Below are 21,030 nucleotides of genomic sequence, written 5' to 3'. Positions count from 1 at the left end.
GCAGAGCTCTGTTAGTCCGAGGCGGCTCAGTCAGGTCCATCTACAGCTCAGAGGGGTTTTTAGTTTTAGTTTTTTTCCAGTTTTTTTTTTTTTATTACTGGCTGTTTTAAAACTGAAGAAAAATGCTGGAGCTGGTGTTTCAGGATTTTTACATGTGTGTGTTATATGTGAGTTCAGAGCGAGTTCACAGTCTTTACAGGACAAATGGTCGGCAGTGGGTTGTTTAGTTTTGACTTTTTGACTCCTTTTTCTTTTTTCTTTTTAAATTTTTTCCCATCCTCTCTGTCTTTGGTGTCGAGCTTTAAAATCTGAAGTCCACGATGCCGATGAAGCGCAGCAGCGAGAGTTCAGGCGACAGAGACGACAGAGTGTTTCTCATTCGCTCTTTGACCAAGACTTTGTGCAGCTCACCAGAGGAAACACACACAGACTTTACTGGACAGACACGATTTCCTCAGGAGGACGATTCTGGGATTAAATCAGGTAAAAGAAAAAAACACTCACTTGTTATTAATGTTCTTGTATGATCCTTCTTTTGTTCTCCTTTTATTTCCCTGTTGTCGCTTTCCCTGTTGTCTTAAAATCTGGATGTTTTCCTATGAGCAGCTTCCAGATTTGTTCAGGTGTAAAACGGTGACAGTAATCAGCCACATGGTGGAGCTGCAGCTGCAGGCGTCAGTCCATTTAACACTCATTTTACCCTCAAACTTTTTGGGCTCCACAGATGTGAACAGGAGGAGGGTGGTGGTGAAGAACAGGACAAAAATAGAAATGATAGTGTGAAGCAATCAATAGAGAGAGAAGAAAACTAATTCAGTCTTATAGCTTTATTCAGTATGAGTGTAAAATGTGGCATCAAAGATTTAATTAAATCCTCTGCAGACGTTGGTTGGATGGTTTACACTGCAGTTTAATTTATAATGAACACAATTTAAACCACAGTCATTAATCAAAGATATTGAAAGATTCACAAAAAGTAACGTACAGTACAGTACATAATTTTTATTTTAGAGCTGGAGGATACAGTATTTTGGAAGTAACATAAAATTTTCAAATGTGAAACTTTTCCAAATGGATCAAATTTGTCATCATCTCACATTGCACAGTTTTATTTTACCGTTACTTTACTGTATTTTAGTTTCATTTCTCTTCAATACTCATGGCTGACATTAAAATAAACACAATCAGGGTTAGAAAAGTGCAGTGTGTTCTGTAACTCACTGATGCAGTGACACTGTTTCTTCTATTGTTGTATACAGAAACATTTATGTAATTCGCTTTATAAGTCTACTCAAAAAAATATTCGATATTGACAGACTAGCTTTGGAAATTGCCCACGATTCATGAGTTTTTAGGATTTACAAACTCTATGTTCTCTGTAGCTGTCAGATTTATTTCCACTTTCAGATGATATGACACTGAGAACATTCAAAGCTTCTTATTACTTTTCTAAATACAAAATATTTTGACTAAATACATAACAATAACATTTAAAAGGATACAAAAATGCGTATTTTTTCCATCCTTGGCTCTTTAGATGTCTAGTTATTGTCATTTCTAAGGGTTTTTTTTAAGGAGACATTAATCGTGTACAGGTTTGTGTGGTTGAGTTTTCTTTTATTGGAGTGTTTTTTGTCAGGGACAGAAATTGTCCAGAAAAAAAAACTCAAAAAAAAAAAAAGCAATTAAGACATTCTTGTTATTTTGTCAATAACGAGTGGAAATGGAGTTGCGGCATGGTGCACGTCTTTGAATAGCTGCTCTGGCACCCTTCAGAAAAGAATGGACCATTATTTGATTCCTTTAACTTTTTCTCCCACAGTGCATTGTTCAGCGCGCCGGCGCACCAGTAGCAATCTAAGTGGAGTGATAACGTGAAAGCTCAAATAAATCAGCTCCTCAAGGCCGGAAAAGCACAAAAACAGCTCTGCCTTGGACACCGTCCTCCAGGAGGGAGAAGAAGAAGACGAAGACGAAGAAGATTTCAAACTAATTCTTCGTCTTCTTCTTCTGATTCAGTCACATCAGAGCAAATGTTTGGATTAACAAATAAAATCCTTGAAGCGTGCTAGAGGTTGTCAGAGACTCACAAGGCAAAGAGAAAACGCTGAAACTGAAATAAACCTGAAAATGTAAAATGTTCCATTAGCGAGGAGGAAAAAAAAAAAATCAGGAGGCGACTCGGACCGAGCGCTGCGTTAATTCAAGGTTTCAAAGTTTCACATGGAGCGCGTTTTAAACCAGAGGAGAAGTAAAAGAGACTCTGAACTGCTCCATTTAATCAAATAGTCAAACAGAGAGACAGAAAGGACCAGTGTCGTCACATCATATAAACCCAATAAAATCAAAGGAGGTCAACATTTGTGGTTTGCTCCGTTTTGTGTATTAATATTAATATTAATATTGTGTTTTTTTTTGTTTTTTTTTCAGAAGCTGAGGACAGTAACGAGACGCCGTCCTCGGAGGAGGACCAGGACCTGGTGGACTTCAACCCGGACCTGGGCATCAAACAGAGCCTGGTCTCCTCGTCCAGGAAGTCCATCAGCCAGATCATCAAGGACAAGAAGAAGCAGACGCAGCTCACTCTGCAGTGGTAAGTCTGAACTGCTCAATGTACCAGGACTGTTTCTGCTTCTACTGCGCTGAATAACGGAGGAAATCTATGACATCACCTTTTCTTATTTAGATTTTAAATACTTCTACTGAGCATTTAAAATATGATGCGTCATATTCTTCCATTTATACAATATGCATATTTAATTTGGTACAGTTTTATTCTTTTCTTCTCTATTTATTAGTTTTTTATTCATAGCATTTGTATGAACATAGTTTCATATGAATGTAGAAGATAGTGTATATTTTTTCCTTACTTTTCTGTGTTATATTGCTCTTCTATGCCCTTATATTATATTATAATTAGGGTTGTCAATCGATTAAAAAAAAGTTAACTAATTAATCGCGATTTATTTATCAACAAATTCATTGCATTTGTCCACTTTAGACAAATATTTATTTATGTTAAATCATCACATCATCAATTAATGTAGAATAAACACAAAGAAGGTCAAAATTTAAATTTAAAGAGTAATTTAATGAATTTGAACACAGTTTCTCTCCAGGGAAGTAAAACAAGGCACCTTATCCTCCAACAGAATTAATAACAAAAGCTTCACTTCTCCAAAAGCGCCGGAGCAAACTTTGGAACAGACGTCTTTTGGATTAACTAACCGCACATTGGTCATCTAAACGGTTAATTACTCACATGAAAAAATATTAAAACTTCATAAAGCGATGAATAACAGCACTACAGCGGGTCCATCGGTTTGCCTGGTTTGCCTGCATACGTCACCAAAAAGTAAACAAAACGACGTTAATTGTGTTAATTCTTTTTAAACGCATTAAATGTTTAAAATTAATCTCTTTTGATTAACTTGACAGCACTAATTATAATGTATTATTATATGTCTGCACCAGTGGATACTTTAATGTTCTTTTGGGATCAATAAAGTATCTCTAAGTCTAAGCATGTACTACAGTAAACCTAAACCTTCCCACAGTCGTACGTATACATGAAACAGCTTGAATCAACTCCACCTACAACGTTAAAACCGTGATTGCATATTAATGAATCAGTGTTAAATATCTACTCATATAACAACGCAGCCCTGACAGAGCAGTTCAGTCTGCACAGTGGGAGCTTCAACTTTTATACTTCTGCTACATTTAGAAATTAAAACATAAACAGATTCAAACATGCGGTGACTTCTTCTTCCTCTTCCTATTTAAGATGCTTAGCAGTTATTGGTAACCAGATGATTTTCTGTTTCCTCTCCTCCTTCGTGTGTTTTATCTGTGGACGTGTTTATATGTTGTTATTTCCTCCCCAGGCTGGAGGAGAACTACATCGTGTGTGAAGGAGTGTGTCTGCCTCGGTGTATCCTCTACGCCCACTACCTCGACTTCTGCCGCAAAGAGAAACTGGAGCCGGCCTGCGCTGCAACCTTTGGAAAGGTGTGTTTAGTTTTATTTTTGATTCTTGTGGCAAATGAAAGTTTATTCCCTGTATTATAGTGGCAGTAGAAGATGTAGAGGTTACATATAGTTCATTATAAGGCTACAGTGGTTGATTCGGTGACTGATCTTTGTGTCGCCATCAGACAATCCGTCAGAAGTTTCCTCTCCTGACGACCAGACGACTCGGCACCAGAGGACACTCCAAGTAAACGCCGGCTTTAACTTCACGTCCTACTACGGGTTCATGTTTGTGTGTAAACAGCTGCTGTGTTGTGTTAAAGCTCCACGACGATGAGGTCGTAGCTACAGACCAACGATCTGATCCGTCTTCTCTCTGCTGATGGTTGACAGGTATCACTACTATGGGATCGGCATCAAGGAGAGCAGCGCCTACTATCACTCTGTTTACTCTGGGAAAGGCCTGACCAGGTGACTCCTTCTTCCTTCTCTCTCCCCCTCCTCTTCTTTTTCTTCTCATGTTTTTTTCTCATCTTCCTTCTATAGACGCTTCCTTCTCCTTCTTGTTATTGCTCCTCTGTCTTTCTTCTTATTTTCCTTCTTTGTGTATCATCCTCTTCTCCTTTTTTCCTTTTTAGTCTTCTTCCTCCTCCTCTTTTCTTCTCCTTTTCCCTCTTCTTGTTTTTCCTCCTCTCTCTTTCTCCCTTCTCCTTCTTTTTTTTCTTTTTTTTTTACTTTATTTTTTCTTTTCACAACACAAACATGAGGTCATATACATACATTCAGTCTCATTGAATGATACACTTAAATACTAGCCACAGGATGATAATAATAAAATAATAATAATAATAACTTTATTTGTCTAGCACCTTTCAAAACACAGTTACAAAGTGCTTTACAGATCAAGTAAAAATAACACCGTCATCACAAACATTTAGAAAAACATAAAACCAAAAAACCTGATCTGCTTTGCGGAGTGAGATAAAACAGTCAGGATAAAAGCATAAAAGCATAATCAGCAGTATTGATAATAAAACAAATAGAATAAATGGAGTAAAAAATAAAAACAATAAGGGGGCAAACAGACAGAGCTCCTCTAAAAAAGCCTTCCTGTAAAAGTAGGTTTTAAGACATGACTTAAAAGAGGGCAGTGAATTAGCTGACCTAATGATACACTTTCATTCATAGCTGTGTTTACAACAATTTCAGATGTCACACTTGGCATTGGCTAAATATGTAATGTGTCCATTTAGCCCAGTAATCTTTCCCCTTTTCCTTCTTTAATCTCAAAATGAAAGTTATACGTTCCATAATACTGTATATGTCATTTATTATACTTATCCATTGGTTCAGGGTGGCAGGTTCTCTAAGAAGCCAGCATCTGGTTATTGCTTTTTTACTTGCTGCCATGAGGATTTTTAATAAATATCTGTCCCTGTTATGCAAATCCAGGGATATACTGTATTTCCCAAATAAAATGAAAGACAAGAAAAGTCAATATCAAATCCCAGAATCCTTCTTGTTGTAGCTTTACTTGAGTCCAGAATGACTCCCTTCTCCCTACTGTCCTTCCTCATCTTCTTGTTCTTCTTCCTTCTTTTCCTCCTTCAACTTTCTCCTCCTCCTTTCTTCCTCTTCTTCTTCTATGTCTAGTATGTGATAATATATTAATAGTTTTATGTTGTGATGTTTTGTTTCTTGAATCTTCTCCTTCAATTCCATGGCTCATAATAAAAACTTGTAATTTCTGTTTCAGTCCATTTGTAACAAACTCTGAAATGAATGAATAGTTTGTGTCTTATATTTTTCAATCCCTGCTGATGAATCATTTCTCTGTTTCTCTTTGATCACAGGTTTTCGGGGAGTAAACTCAAGAATGAGGTAACAACAAGTTTCTTAATTCTCTTTGCTGTAATAAATAAATAAACAGCTGTCGTGAGGATGAACGTGCGTCTGTGACAGAGGTCGTTTGTTTCAGGGAGGCTTCACCAGGAAATACTCTCTGAGCTCCAAAACTGGGACGTTGCTCCCAGACTTCCCCAACGCTCAGCATCTGCTGCTGCAGGGAAACGTCTCCAGAGACAAGGCAGGTCATCACACACACGACCCAGCATACAGTATCTATATATATATATATATATATATATATATATATATATACAGCTTTATGTGCCCAGTTGAGGGCTGGGATTCTCCCTCTGGCAATAGAAGTTGGTAGGTTTAACTCAGTGCCTGAGGATGAAAGACTATGCACATTATGTAATTTAAATGTAATTGAGGATGAACTGCATTTTGTGTTTCATTGTCCGTTATATAACGAAGCCAGGCAGTTTTTGTTTCAGAAAATGCAAAATGTGAAACCTGAGTTGTTTTGGGTTGATGATGAGGTAAAGTTGGAATGGTTCTTCAGAAAAGAAGTCTTTACTATAGCTACTTTCATAAAAAGGGCCTGCTCAAAAAGAAAAAGTGAATTATTTATGTGAATTCCATGTGGTTTTTGTTTTGTCTGTGCTCTGATGATTTTGTTTGGTGTCTAAATATGAAATGTGTCTTGTAAGGCCTTATAGGCTGGGCGCCTTAATTGGTGCACGACACGTAAATAAATATAAATTCATTCATTCAAATTCATTCATACAGCTCTGGAAAAAATTAAGAGACCACTTCAAAATGATCAGTTCCTCTGGTTTTACTATTCATAGGTATGTGTTTGAGTAAAATGAACACTTTTGTTTCATTCTATAACCTACTGACAACATTTCTCCCAAATTGGAAATAAAAATATTGTCATTTAGAGCATTTATTTATTTGCAGAAAATGGCAACAAGTCAAAATAACAAAAAAAATTCTGGTGTTTTCAGACCTTGTATAATAATGCAAAGAAAACAAGTTCATATTCATTTTAAAACAACACAACACTACTTTTTCAATTTAGGAAGATTCTAGAAATCAAAATTGGTGGAATAATCCCAATTTTTAATCGCAGCAGTGTTTTTTTTATTATTTATTTATAATCTTTCTTCCTCATTAAATATGATTTGGTTCAGGTGAAGTAGAGTGAGGTGTGCTTGTGTTGGAGTTCAATAGACACTGGAATCAATGGCTGCCATACATGTAGAGAAGCTGATTTATTAAGAACATTTTGGAGTGGCCATGGTCTCTTTATTTTTTTTTCCAATTTCCAGTAGTTTCGTCTTCTAGTTTTTTAATGTCAGATCTTTGTTGTTTTCTCGCAGGTCGACACTCTGATCATGATGTACAAGACACACTGTCAGTGCATCCTGGACAACGCCATCAACGTCAACTTTGAGGAGGTGAATATTACAAAATTAAAAACTCTCAAACTGCTGCAAACTTTCTGTTATTTTCTGTTACGTTGTTTCATATGTCGTTGTATCTCTGTGTGTTTCAGATCCAGAACTTCCTGCTCCACTTCTGGCAGGGGATGCCCGACCACCTGCTGCCGCTGCTGGAGAACCCGGTGATAGTCGACATCTTCTGCGTCTGCGACTCCATTCTCTATAAGGTTGTCGTTGTTTAGTTCAATTCATGTTTCCATAATCCATTATTGAACCTCCAGGGTCTATGATCGCACCGGCCTGATCAGATCACCTGACATTTTTTAAAGGAATAGGAAAAGGAATAACTTTATTCATCCAAAAAAGGAAATTCATTTGTCTGGCAGCTCGTCTATCAGAAGAATTAAAAGTATTTAGGTGGCTGTAAGTATGAAGAGATCTGAAGTTTCTTTAAAGGGATAGTTCAACATTTTGGCAAATTGGCCCATTGCCATAATCCTAGTCATAGCAGTAGGTTCGTTACCTTTAATTGTCGGTGCAAGCTATTTTTAGAACGGCGGAGCAGAGCCGCAAGCTGCTCAGAGCTACACTACGGAGGCTCATGGGATTTCTTGGTTTCCCTCATCAAATACACAACCCAACAACTCCACAACGCTCTGGTGGACAAGTTGTGACCTGCACATTCACCACGCTATGAGATAATAACAGAACGTTACCAGACAGAGTTGTTTTAGAGGTAAATACAGAGACTGCTTGATGAAAAACTGCCCCCAACAGGAACAAACATCAGCAGTTTTGCATGAATTTACCTCTAAAACGACTCTGTCTGGTAACGTTGTGTTATTATCTCATAGCGTGGTGAATGTGCAGGTCACAACTTGTCCACCAGAGCGTTGTGGAGTTGTTGGATTGTGTATTTGATGAGTTTGATGAGGGAAACCAAGAAATCCCATGAGCCTCTGTAGCGTAGCTCTGAGCAGCTCACGGCTCTGCTCCACTGTTCTAAAAACAGCTTGCACCGACAATTAAAGGTAACAAACCTACTGCTATGGCAATGGGCCAATTTGCCAAAATGTTGAACCTTGATCCCTTTAATTCTTCTTTCACACTGAAATCAGTCCTTCTTCTTTTGGTCGAGTGTTTAGATTCTGTGTCGTGTCCAAACAGTTTTCATTCTTCAAACTTTCCCAGTGTGACTTTGTCTTGTAAGCGAACAGGCTCTGGTTTGTGTCCGTCCCTAATGAAACGTTCTTGACCTTAAAAATGGAGCATTTTGTTGGAAAGTACTTTTTCAAAGAACGACTGAAGAATGCTGTTGTACAGAAGAAGATTAGACCACATGTGAAAGGATTTCTTTTTTTTTTTTTTGTAATCTTCTTCTTCTGTAGCGTTGTGTCCTTCAGAAAAGATTTGATTCACCACCACCCACTGTCTTTAATCCTTCAGAACGAGCTGCTCCCAAACATTCACAGGAAATTTCTTCACAACGAGGACGAAGGAGAAACTTTTACGAAATTACGCCCATGAAAATTTTAAATTGCCTGTTTGGAGCCTTAACTGTGTTTTCACCATTGAATCCTTTTTTCTGTTTGTTTTTTGTCCCTCAGGTTTTAACAGATGTTCTGATTCCTGCTACGATGCAGGAGATGCCTGAAAGGTTCGTGTCTCCAACTTCAGCTCATGGTCCAGATTTAAAATGTTAATTATCATGTTTTAAAGGTTATTCACTAATTTGCATCTTTGATTCCAGGGTTTGTTCTGAAAATGATCATGAATTTGTCTCCTACGTCTCAGTTAATATCAGTGATTAACCAGTAAAACGAGCTACATACAGATAGAGATCGACCAATTCACACTGTTATTTCTCATGAACAACACATTTTGAATCATGGTTCTTAACCAGGAAATGAAGAGAAACTGATTTTCACTGCTCAAACATATGTGACATATTAAACACACATTTGAAGATGTTATGTTTTCAGATGAAGCACTGGTTTTGGCTTCCTTTTTTTAAATTTCAGTCAATTTTACAGATATTTCCAACAGTTTTCATTGACAGATGTGTAAAAATACCTCAATGTAAATATCAATACATGAACAGTGACAAGTTACGGTAGTTGCATTCATGAATCATGTTTTTTTTTCTAAAGGAAGAAACTGAGACTAGTTCTTGTTTCTGGTTTTAGGCCGATTTCAATGTGAGTCGACTTGTTTCCAGTGACAGCATCACATTATACCTCACAAACGTTCAGTACTTTACACTTAAATGAGTCATTAGTTTTCTCTTTGTGTTAAAATTAAGACAAGATTTCTTCTGCATAGATGAGAAATGCAAATTTTATGCTCAAATTCAGTGTCTTCATTGTCTCAAAACTTTAATTCCCATAAAAACCTGGAGAAAGATGAGCAGAATTTTTCACCAAAGGTCAAAAAGATGTGAGATTTTAAAGGTTTGTGATCCTTCCTGTCTAACCTGTGTAAACGCTCTCTCTCTCCAGTCTGCTGGCAGATATCCGCAACTTTGCCAAACACTGGGAGCACTGGCTGGCCTCCTCCCTGGAAAACCTCCCAGAATGCCTTGCAGCCAAGAAGCTCCCCATCGCTCGCCGCTTCGTCTCCTCCCTGAAGAGACAGACCTCGTTCCTGCACCTGGCTCAGGTACCAGAGGAGGAAACTGTACAAATTGTTGCACACAAACACAAATACATATATGTATTTCTTTCTTTATTTTATTTTGGTAACCCTTTAATTATTTACGTGATAATGTCAAGAAATAACAAGTAATTGTGTCATTATTTCTAGAAATATCCTAGAAATAACGGTCAATTTCATAGTAATGTCGAGAAATATCGCCAAGAAATAACGATTGATTGGGTAGAAATAGCCCAGAAAAAACAGTCAATTGCAAGGACTTAGCAGCCTGTAAATTAAAGGGTTACCCTATATTTATATTATATTTTCCCCTCCCTCCTCCTGTTCTGTTGCAGATCGCCCGCCCGGCGCTGTTCGACCAGGCCGTGGTGACCAGCATGGTGTCGGACATCGACAACGTGGACCTCAGCAGCATCAGCTCTCAGCCGCTGCTCAGCGTCAACGCCACCGGAGACCAGGACCAGGACATGTACTCAGAGTGTAAGGACGTGTTCACACCAGGAAAGTCCAGTAGTTCACTTGCTTTGGTGCCGTTCGTATTCACAACTTTGTAAACAGAAGCACGTGTGTCCCACAGTCGCTCAATCATTGGATAAGAATTAGTGGCGGGATCTTGCATAAAAAGTACACAATGGAGGTATATGAATGCGCTGCCCTTTTAATTTGGTATATCCAGTCGCAGCTGTTTGAAGAACATGACAGGTGCGTTATCGTCACTTGTACAACCTCCTGATCGTCCATCGTTAAGGACAAAGATGTGCAAGTCCTCTCCAGCATCTGATATGCTAATGTTTTCCTTTGAGCAAATATGGAGGAGGCAGCGTGTCTCTTGTCGACCCACGGCTCATTTTGGCCGGCACACTGCTAACAAGCTACGACTTCCGCATTTTATAACAACAATGGAAGCCTAGTGGATTTTGGATTTTGCATTTGGTTCGGAAAAGGTTGGGATTGCGTTCAGATCACAAATGAATCACAGCAGGGTTCATTTTGGCCTCTGGTGCGGAGCAAACAAGTGAACGAGTCCCAGCTGCAGAGGTTGTCTCGGTTCACTTGTTTGGTCCTCACCAGAGTCCAGTAGTTTGTATTCACACCGAACCAAAAGGTCCGCTCGAGGAAAAAAGTCTGTTTCAAGTAGAGCTGCAACAATTAATCGAATAATCAAACAAAAATCAATTATTGAATGAATCGTCAACTATTTTGATAATCGAATAATCGGTTTGAGTAGGTTTTTTTTTTAAGGAAAAAAGTCAAAATTCTCTGATTTCAGCTTCTTTTATTGTCATAAAGGAACAAAGAAACCAGAAATATTTAACATTAAACTGAATATCTTTTTGGTTTGTGGACAAAAAAAAGACATTTGAGGACGTCACTGTGGTTTGGGAAAAACTGATTGACATTTTCCAAAATTTTATTGACCAAACAACTAATCGATTAATCGTTAAAATAATTGAACTAAACAAGCTTGGTGTGAATACGCCGTGATAAGCCAGACGTGATGATTCATCCTGCTTGTTTTCTACAGCAGCTACAGTTTCTGCTGCTGCTGCTGCTGCTGAGTGAGGATAAAGCAGCAGCTACTTGACGTCGTTCTCCTTTTTTTTCTTTTCTCCAGACGACTCCATCACCGTCTTTCAGGAGCTGAAGGAGCTGCTGAGGAAGAACGCCACCGTGGAGTCGTTCATCGAGTGGCTGGACTCTGTGGTGGAGCACAAAGTCATCAAGGTGACAGCTGTTCACACACTGCAAGCTCCTGTAAAGGTGTCGTTGTGCAACCAGGCTTTATATGCTTTATATGTTTTTTATTATTATCTTTACGGCTCCTTTCTTTCTTTCTTTCTTTCTTTCTTTCTTTCCCTCTGTCTGTTGTGTTGTGTGAAGCCGGGGAAGCAGAGCGGTCGGTCGGTGAAGAAGCGAGCTCAGGATTTCCTGCTCAGGTGGAGTTTCTTCGGCGCCAGAGTGATGCACAACCTCACACTCAACAACGCCTCCAGCTTCGGTACGAAAACACACACACACACACACACACACACACACACACACACACACACACACACACACACACACACACACACAGCTGATGCACAAACACACTGAAACACAGATCCTCCATCAGAGAGAGTTACACTTTAATCTAGAGCTGAAACTGAGACTGTGTCTTGTTCCAGTTTCTCAGATGTCAGGATTTAATCTCATTTATGTTCTGTTTGGGACTTTTTCAGCTGTGAAAATATTGTAACATTGTGTTGTAAATACAACATCAGGACCATCTGATAGATCTCTGTTTTTAAATCTCAGATAAAGACACATTTTTATTCAACAATTCGTTGTCATGTTCATAATTGTGTGTTAGCTCCTTGTTTTCTGGTCTTTGTGATTATATTTACATATATACAGTATATGTATGTATATAATAGTAACTTCTCTTTTTTCATTTTGTACACTTTTGATTTATTTACCATTTATTTTTATTTAACATCCTTTACACAGCACTGTGGATGAAACTTGGACACCTGCTGATTACTTTGTCATTATTTTAATCTTGGTTAAGTTGGAAATCATTGATTCTGTGAGGATTAGTATTTATTTGTTTTTATGGATCGCTTACCAGTGATTTTTTTTAATGATTATATATCATTTAAATTGGTTATTTATTTCCAGCAGTGTATTGTTTTTTTAAGAGATGTGAGGACACTCATTGAATTGACTGTGTAGACTGTACAGTTATGTAAATGATGATGACAGCATCATAAAACTCTGATAAAGACACAATAATTGATCAATATATTTTAGGAAACATCTGTTGAGAAGCAGATGTTGGGCCTGTAAATAGAACCAAATCTGCTCCATCATTTCTATTAACATATCACTACACAATTTACTTTAATTTATTAGTTTATACCTTTAAAGCAGTGACACTAGTGCTTCTGAGTCAAAGTTATAAACTGGACAGTTAATCACACGTCATTAAAAACGACTTTATGAAATAAATGTTCAGCTCTTGACAACATGGTGATTATTGTTTGTGATATTAGAGTCAGTTAGATAATTAATTTCTGCTCATTTCTTCTCCATCACTCAGTCGACAGGACGGGTCGACCACACACACACACACACACACACACACACACACTGGGCTAATACAGGCCAGCTCGGAGCAGATTGCTACAATAGCACCATAAATAGTAAATGGCCCGACTCTCCTTGATTAAACAGAGTCTTATCTGAGGGTCGCGTGCTCTCTGTTCAAACACCGTCTGTGTGGACGTGGATAAACACCGGCCGTGTGTTGAGTCGCTCTGTGACGCTCAAACACAGAGGTTTTTTTTTGTTTTTTTGTTTTAACATGTGACCCTGCAGGTCAAACAAGCAGCAGCTGAGCCTAAAGGTCAAACAGAGGAAGAATCCTCCAGTGAGAGAGTTTTTTTTCATGTACAAATCAGACTGATCTCTAGTTTTGTGTATTTTTTTTGTTGATAGGTTCGTTCCACCTGATCCGGATGCTGCTGGACGAATACATCCTCTTGGCTCTGGAGACTCAGTTCAACAACGACAAGGAGCAGGATCTGCAGAACCTGCTGGACAAATACATGAAAAATGCAGGTATCATCGTATCAGAGCAACAGCTGTGCACATTAATACATCATCCAGAAATAAAATAAAAAACTGGCATTCAACTTTTAATGATGCCTGTTACTGTTGTTTTGTTCATTATAAGATGAATGAAATAACTACATCTGACATGAAGCAGTTGGAAAAAAGAAAAATACAACCATCAGTTTTTATTTTTCATGCAGATCAAGTTTATTTTAAATTACACCTTTCAAACACAAAGCAGATTGAATCAAAAGGCTGAGAAACTTCTAAAAGAGGGTTAAGACAAGACGGTCTATAAGTTTATAAGGTAAGATATAAGAAAAAATATAAAAAATTATAAAAGAAACTCATTTGTAATCAAAATATTACGAGAAAAAAAGCTACATTTGATTTACATCCACTAAAAAATGTTAAAAGTGCAGATAATAGAGGAAAGATTAGAGGGAAAATAAAACGAAAGTAGAAAATACATGAAATTAAATAAAGTAAGAATGGCAACAACAAAAAAATGAATGAAGACAAGTCTTTACATAATTTAATTCAATTCAATTCAATTCAATTCAATTCAATCAATCTTTATTATCCTGAAGGGGCAGTTTCCTGTGCAGCAAGTGGAGCGCACACACACACAGACCATGCAGCAACACACACAATTACAATAATACAAATAAATACTCACACAGGGGTTCATGAGTAGTTTAAAAATGTATTAAATTTAATTCAGTAAAGAAAATGAAAGTGAAAAACACAAATGAACAATAATAATAATTGTATTCATTAGGAATTATGTGTGAATGATTGATGTTATTATAGGTTTAACTGTCACCACTGGTTAGAAACTGTTCCATCATGAGTTTAACAGATATTTATATTTATATTTATCATATATTTAACATTTCGACAGCCAGATGTTGTTAACAACGTTGTTTCTCTGTCTCTCTCCTCTCAGACGCCAGTAAAGCAGCTCTCATGGCTTCTCCTAGTTCCTGTTTCCTGGCCAATCGTAACAAGGTCAACTCCACCGTCGACCAATCGGTGAAGAACGAGTCCCTGAGGGAACACGCCTACATGTCCCTGTCGACCAATCAGCAGCAGCAGCTGCAGCAGCAGCAGAGTCTGGAGACGAGCGCGGTCGTCTACCCGGGGACGGACGGCGCCGGGTTCACAGTCTCAGGTAGAAGACGAGACACTTTAGATTTGGGAACACATATTCACCATTAACTAGGTGCTTATGTAGCTTGCTAGCTCCTTATTAGTAATTATTAAGCACGTATTAACACCTTATTCTACATAGCCTTATTCTACCTCTAATACACCATGAATTAAGATTTTTCCTGATATTAACTCCTAATTATCACTTATTCATATTCATTGTAAATTAATGCATTGTTGTTTCTGAATAATGATGTGAATAAGGGCAGTAGCACAAGAACAGTAATTCTTCCTTTATCACTCTGAATTAGTAGCATTAATGCATTAATTTACAATGAATAAGCGATAATTAGGAGTTAATATCAAGAAAAAATTTAAATCATGGTGTAATAGAGGTAGAATAAGGCTATGTAGAATAAGGTGTTAATACGTGCTTAATAATTACTAATAAGGAGCTAGTAAGCTACTTATATGCATATTAATAAGCACCTTGTTAATGGTGAATATGTGTTCCCTAATCTAAAGTGTTACTGAGATGTTTACTGCCCAAGAAGAAGTAGGATGAGTTTAAAGTGTGTTGGCTTCTTCCCTCAGGTCTTCAGGTGGACTTCTCCCAGGTCAGCGGGCCCCTCATGACGCCCCCGATCTCTCCGGCGGCGTTGGTGCACCGAGGCTCCGTCATCAACCAGGGGCCGATGGCCGGGAGGCTGCTGTCGTCTTCCTGTCCTTCCTCCTCCTCCTCTTCCTCCTCCTCCACCTCCTCCTCCTGCCTCTCCTCCCTCAGCGCCATGACCCAGCCCGGCCCCTGCTCCTCCTACCCGGAGACCCTGTACCACTGCTTACCTCAGACCAGCTCCGGCTACTTCCCCCCGGCCAGCAGCTCGGCAACCTCCAACTACCAGACTGCACCCAGGTCAGATGACGTATTCATTCATCCACACTTAAGTTTTACGGACACTTAGGGAGCATGGCTGAGAATTTATAAAAACAACTGATGAAAATAAGTAAGGGATAATGTATAGTTCGGAGGTTGTTATGGAGAAATAAACCTCGACAGGAAGTATGAAGTTTCATACTTCATGAAGGGGTTTATTTCTCCATAACAACCGACCAACTATACATTATCCCGCTTGTTACACGGTTTACGAGTAAAATAATTAATTTGAAACATAATGTTGATCAAAATACGTCGTTCATCGATTTTTAATTGACAGACACCCCCCAGATTTACCTACAAATATATTTATTTAGCCGTAGAAATGATTTGGGAGACGCCACACTGCAGATTACCGGTAAAATGAGCGGGTTGCCACTTGACACAAAAGTGCGTTTTTCTCTGAAACTAGAGCGGGAGCTCCGTTTTTGGAGAAACCCAGCTCTCTTCTTCTACTTCGTACTCACGAACGAAACGGCGGAAAAACTCGCCGTTTTTTCAAGGAGCACGTTGGAAAGTCACTCTTCAACCACGTGAAGACCGTTTGTTTTAGGTGATGTACAGAGTTCGGTTCGACGTGAGAAAAAGGTAAACAAATAGCCAAAAACATGTGGTCCTGAGCGGATGTGCTGAGGAATTAGTGTGGTCGCGAAAGAGTTAAAGGGATAGTTCATTAGAGTTGGTGTTGTTGGTAAATATGACTTTGTTGAGTAATAATTTTTGTTTTCTCTGTGTTTAGTTTGTTTGAACAGTTCCTTGTGTTTCAGGCCTCCGACCCAGAACCCGTGTCTGGCGCCGACCTCCTCTCTGTCCTACCACCTCTCCTCCCGCTACCCGTCCTTCAACGACCAGCAGCTGCCGAAGGAGCTGTTCTACAACCATCACTCCTCCTCCTCCGGCGGCGGCGGCTCCAGCTGCTCCCTGGCGCCGTACGCCGCCGCCGCCGCCGTCCGACCTGCGTCCGGCTACGGCGCCGCTTCCGATCCGGTTCAGAGCGAGTCGGCGCTGGACGCTCAGATCCTGGACTCGGCCGAGGGGTTCGGCTTCGTGGGGGCGGGGCTTAACCAGCAGGGACAGACGTTCGCGGCCACGGGGCACGGTGGTGAGGACGGTTCACGATTACTTGTTTTCACAATTAAAGCAGAAGTGAGTGATCCGGTCGTTTTCGCTAATGCTGCGTTCCAGGCAGGCTTTTGAAACCGTAAATTACAGCTTCAAGTCACAACTTACGACTTTGTAGCGTTTCAGGCAACCCACTCGTGTTTTTCCGACCTGTTTTACCTGTGAAAGTCACTATAACGGCCACTCTTAACTTCCGACCCGTGAACTCGTACCAGATCGAACTGGTACGAGTTCACGGGTCAGAAAAACACGAGTTACGAGTTGCCTTGAACGCACCATAACTTCTTGTCAGCCGATGGAGTTAGCAGCCCCCGCCTTCGTCATGGATCTATTGGTTCTCGTCCCTACGTCACCACATTCAGGCGCATCCCTTGGCTGCACACACAGCCCTTCATGCCGTTCTCTCTCCTCATTGGATAAAACTTGTAGTATACGAGAAAAGTTTTCGGTCCAAACACTCTATGTAAGTGATTGCTGTGGGAAGATATAACTATTTAAGACTTATATTAACACAAAAATATTGCTTACTTCTGCTTTAATCGTGGTATTAAAGGGACAACGAGGAGTTTCAATTTGGTTATAAAAAAGTCTCACGTTAATGTGGATGAATCTCCGCTACCCACACTTGTTAATGGGCCCATTTTCGATAAATACAGTATATCGTTTTGTCTCTATCGTTATTTTGTTATTATTAGTGGTGGCGGAGATGCTGGGCGAGCCGACCAGCGTTTCCTTACTTTCGGTTTCGTGGCGAGTCATGAGAATAACGCCACTGAATCGCCGTTTATGGTCAGAACTACGACGGTATGTGATCGTCTTCCAACCTCTGACTTTAATTCTTGATGAATGAAAACATGAGTCTGTCTTGCGCCGGTCAAAGAATTTCACGGTGCGCGGAGGCTCATAAATGTAGTGTGAAAACACTTTGCTTTTCCAAAACTCCTCATTGTCCCTTTAAACACGACGATTAATTAATTGTAAAGATTGCTAAATACCGTCACTTTCCAAAAAAGATTATGTTGGAACCATATCGGCAGATGTGCACCAAAATAAAGGTACATGCACAGTCAGATACTGGTCCATTTAACTAACGTAACATTGAATTGGTAGGAATTTAGATGTTAGCGTGTCATTTGTAATCAAAAGAGCAAAACAAAACAAAACAAAAAAGATTAAAATAAACCTAAACATTTGGTTTAGATGACAATTAATGACTTTAATATTTCAAACACTTCCCTGGGAGATCAATAATTGGTCCTATATTAATAGATACTGGAAATATTTTGTGTAAACAATGAGTAATGTAGTTATATTTTGACTATATTTGATTTTACACATTCATAGTGTTGTGAAATTAATTAATGCATAATAATTGTGATTATCGTAGTACCGTGATTATTTCTCTGACGATAATCGTACCAAGAAAATGTATAATCGTGACATCAACAAACAAAAAAAAAACATCTCAGGATCTTCGCAAACTTCCCAAACTTATCCTCTTTCGGCAGGTTACTACGGCAACAGCGGTTACCTGGACAGCCAGAGGATGACGTCGCTGGTCGATCAGCACGTGTCGGTCATCAGCAGCGTCAGCAGCCTGCGACCCTTCGCCTCCACGTTCTCCGACGTCCACGACCCGCTCAACATCCTGGACGAGCCGGGACGGAAGACGACGGGAGCCTATTACACCGAGGCCGAGCCCGGAGCAGGTGTGTGTGTGTGTGTGTGTGTGTGTGTTTATTTATTTGTGACACATCTTGGTCTTCAGACTGACAGTAGAGCGGGAATCGTTTCATGTTCCTCAGAGCTACATTTGACGACCAAGAAGAAAAGAAAAACTAAATGAAAATGTTTTAATCTTTTCTCTTTCTCCATATAAAACTAGTCAAATTTAAATCTTATTACAATCATAAAAAGTTCCTTTGTTTGTGTTTCAGCAACTTAAATCAGTGGAAACAACTACATTTTTTATAAAAGATATCAGAGCATTATACAAGATTGCCTATAAATTGGAATAATTTTTGTTTTTAAGACGAATTCCTCTTTTTATTTCCTCTATAAAGGTTAACTGTGATTTAATTTTCACAGTGATATGTTTGGAAAAGATTGATCAAAAGCGTTTTGAGAAGATATACGTATACTTCATCTATCAATATGAGATAATAACAGAACGTTACCAGACAGAGTTGTTTTAGAGGTAAATTCAAGGTAAATTCATGCGAAACCGTTCACTTTCACCCTCCTGCCGGTCGCTACACGAGCAGCGCCCCCCCTAGGAAGTTGTTGGGTTGTCCACCAGAGTGTTTTGGAGTTGTTGGATTGTGTATTTGATGAGTTTGATGAGGGAAACCAAGTAATCACATGAGCCTCCGTAGCGTAGCTCTGAGCAGCTCACGGCTCTGCTCCGCCGTTCTAAAAATAGCTTGCACCGACAATTAAAGGTAACGAACCTACTGCTAAAGCTATAGGGGTTATGGCAATGGGCCAATTTGCCAAAATGTTTAACTATACCTTTAAGTGACACAAAAAACTACCTTGATTTTAATACCATCTATAAATACTAAAATAAAGTCCTACCTGATTTGTTTAGATGATTTGTTCTGAGGTTCGGAGACACAGCTGCTTGTCTAATGTCTTGTACCTGCTGACAGTCTGAACACTGAAGTGTTTTCTGTCTTGTCTCCTCTACCTCTACCTATTTTATTTTATTTTATTTTATTCTTTTACATATATATTGCTGCTACATCTGTCTGCATTTGCTAAGTATTTTCTTCCAGAATGTTTGGAGCAGCTGACAGATGAATTTCCCTTGGGATTAATAAAGTATTTATCTATCTATCTATCTCCTCAGGTTCTGCTCCCTGTATGTTCGGTGTTTCCTCTCCCTTCACCTCTCAGGACGCTCTGATGTCTCAGCAGCAGCAGCAGCGTGTGACGTCTTCGGCTCAGGACTTGGTGGCGTCGCTGCCTCCCATCAACACCGTCTTCATGGGAGCAGGAGGAGTCTAGTGACACATCTGGTCTCCATCACAGCAGCTTTGTAACTGAATGTAGTGACATTGGGACATCTGGTCTGTGAGGTACAGTACCGGCACCAACCTCGGCTAATAATGAAGCTATGAGACGCTCCTGTCTGAAATCTAAACTGAGAGACTCCGACGTTATAACTGTTTCTATCACCACTGTCTTGTAGCAGGTCGAGGAGACAACAGAGATATTTATTTGTATGAAAATGTGGATTATAGCTGTAAAACAATATATACAAATTGACACTAGTCAGTCGCTCTGATACAAATATTTTTTCTAAATCCTCTCATGTGTTTTTCAATTAATAATTTTTCCAGTTTTCAGATAATAAATAAAAAAACAGAGTTCATTTCAAATAATTTTGTGCCAAATCCAGTGTTTTCTGTTGTCTGCTTTTAGATAAAGGGATACATACTTCACCCAAAATCGATAATTCACCAATCATCTACTCACCATCATGCCAAGGAAGGGTTTGAAGAACTTCCAGAGTCATCAAAACGCTTTAGGAGTTCCAGGGGGGGTCCGGCTGGCAACGGGTTTTACATATAATGGCGGCGGATAGAATTCACTTTTGAATCGTCCAAAACACACACTATGAAACATCCAGATACCTCCATACTGCTCGTCTGTACTGACCCAAGTGTCCTGAAGCCGCCACATGAAAAAGTTGTTTGTAAAGAAATAATGTGATCTCTGTTTTTATCCTTGTTGTAGCAGCAGCTCCCAGTGGCTGCGTGAGATTTGCTGCAAGATGTTTTTCCGTGTTTACATCATACATCCAATGGTTTATGACAAACGAACATCTCACGGCAAATCTCACGCAGCCACTGGGAGCTGCTGCTACAACGAGGCTAAAAACAGAGATCACATTAATATTTTCCCAACAACTTTTCCATGTGGCGGCTTCAGGACACTTGGGTCAGTACAGACGAGCAGTATGGAGGTATCTGGATGTTTCATAGTGTGTGTTTTGGACGATTTAAAAAAGTGAACTCTATCCACCGCCAATATATGAAAATCCGTTGTCAGCCGGACCCCCTCCCTGGAACTCCTAAAGCGTTTTGATGACTCTGAAAGTTCTCCAAACCCTTCCTTGGCATGACGGTGAAGTAGAAAAGTGGTGAATTATCGATTTTGGGTGAAGTATCCCTTTAAATGCTAACATAGCACAACATTAAGAGGTATAAACTAAACCATTTCCACCATCTCATACAGGATTTAGCACATAGACATGTCATTGGAGTTGTTGAATCTGAACGAATGTATGAATGAATGAGT

At 39.3% G+C, this 21,030-nt stretch overlaps 2 protein-coding genes across 2 annotated transcripts in view; both read left to right on the top strand.

Moving 5' to 3' along the window:
* The window catches only part of vgll2a (vestigial-like family member 2a), a 261,801-nt gene that overhangs the window by 202,666 nt on the left and 38,105 nt on the right, over positions 1-21,030 (top strand). The window lies entirely within an intron of this gene.
* On the top strand, positions 321-19,734 carry rfx6 (regulatory factor X, 6; the record flags this gene model as incomplete). Its single annotated transcript, XM_084000683.1, has 20 exons — positions 321-483; positions 2,431-2,593; positions 3,888-4,011; positions 4,158-4,219; positions 4,366-4,443; positions 5,826-5,853; positions 5,951-6,058; positions 7,206-7,283; positions 7,382-7,495; positions 8,876-8,925; positions 9,767-9,926; positions 10,256-10,400; positions 11,536-11,645; positions 11,802-11,919; positions 13,401-13,523; positions 14,467-14,691; positions 15,264-15,582; positions 16,371-16,705; positions 18,234-18,434; positions 19,550-19,734. The coding sequence occupies 20 exons, from the start codon at positions 321-323 to the stop codon at positions 19,732-19,734; spliced, it is 2,889 nt and encodes a 962-aa protein (XP_083856809.1).

This window comes from Trachurus trachurus (assembly GCF_905171665.1).
Source record: "Trachurus trachurus genome assembly, chromosome: 24".
Taxonomy (NCBI): Eukaryota; Metazoa; Chordata; class Actinopteri; order Carangiformes; family Carangidae; genus Trachurus; species Trachurus trachurus.
Note: the sequence above shows the minus strand (reverse complement) of the source record. Positions and strands in the feature narration are given on the sequence as shown.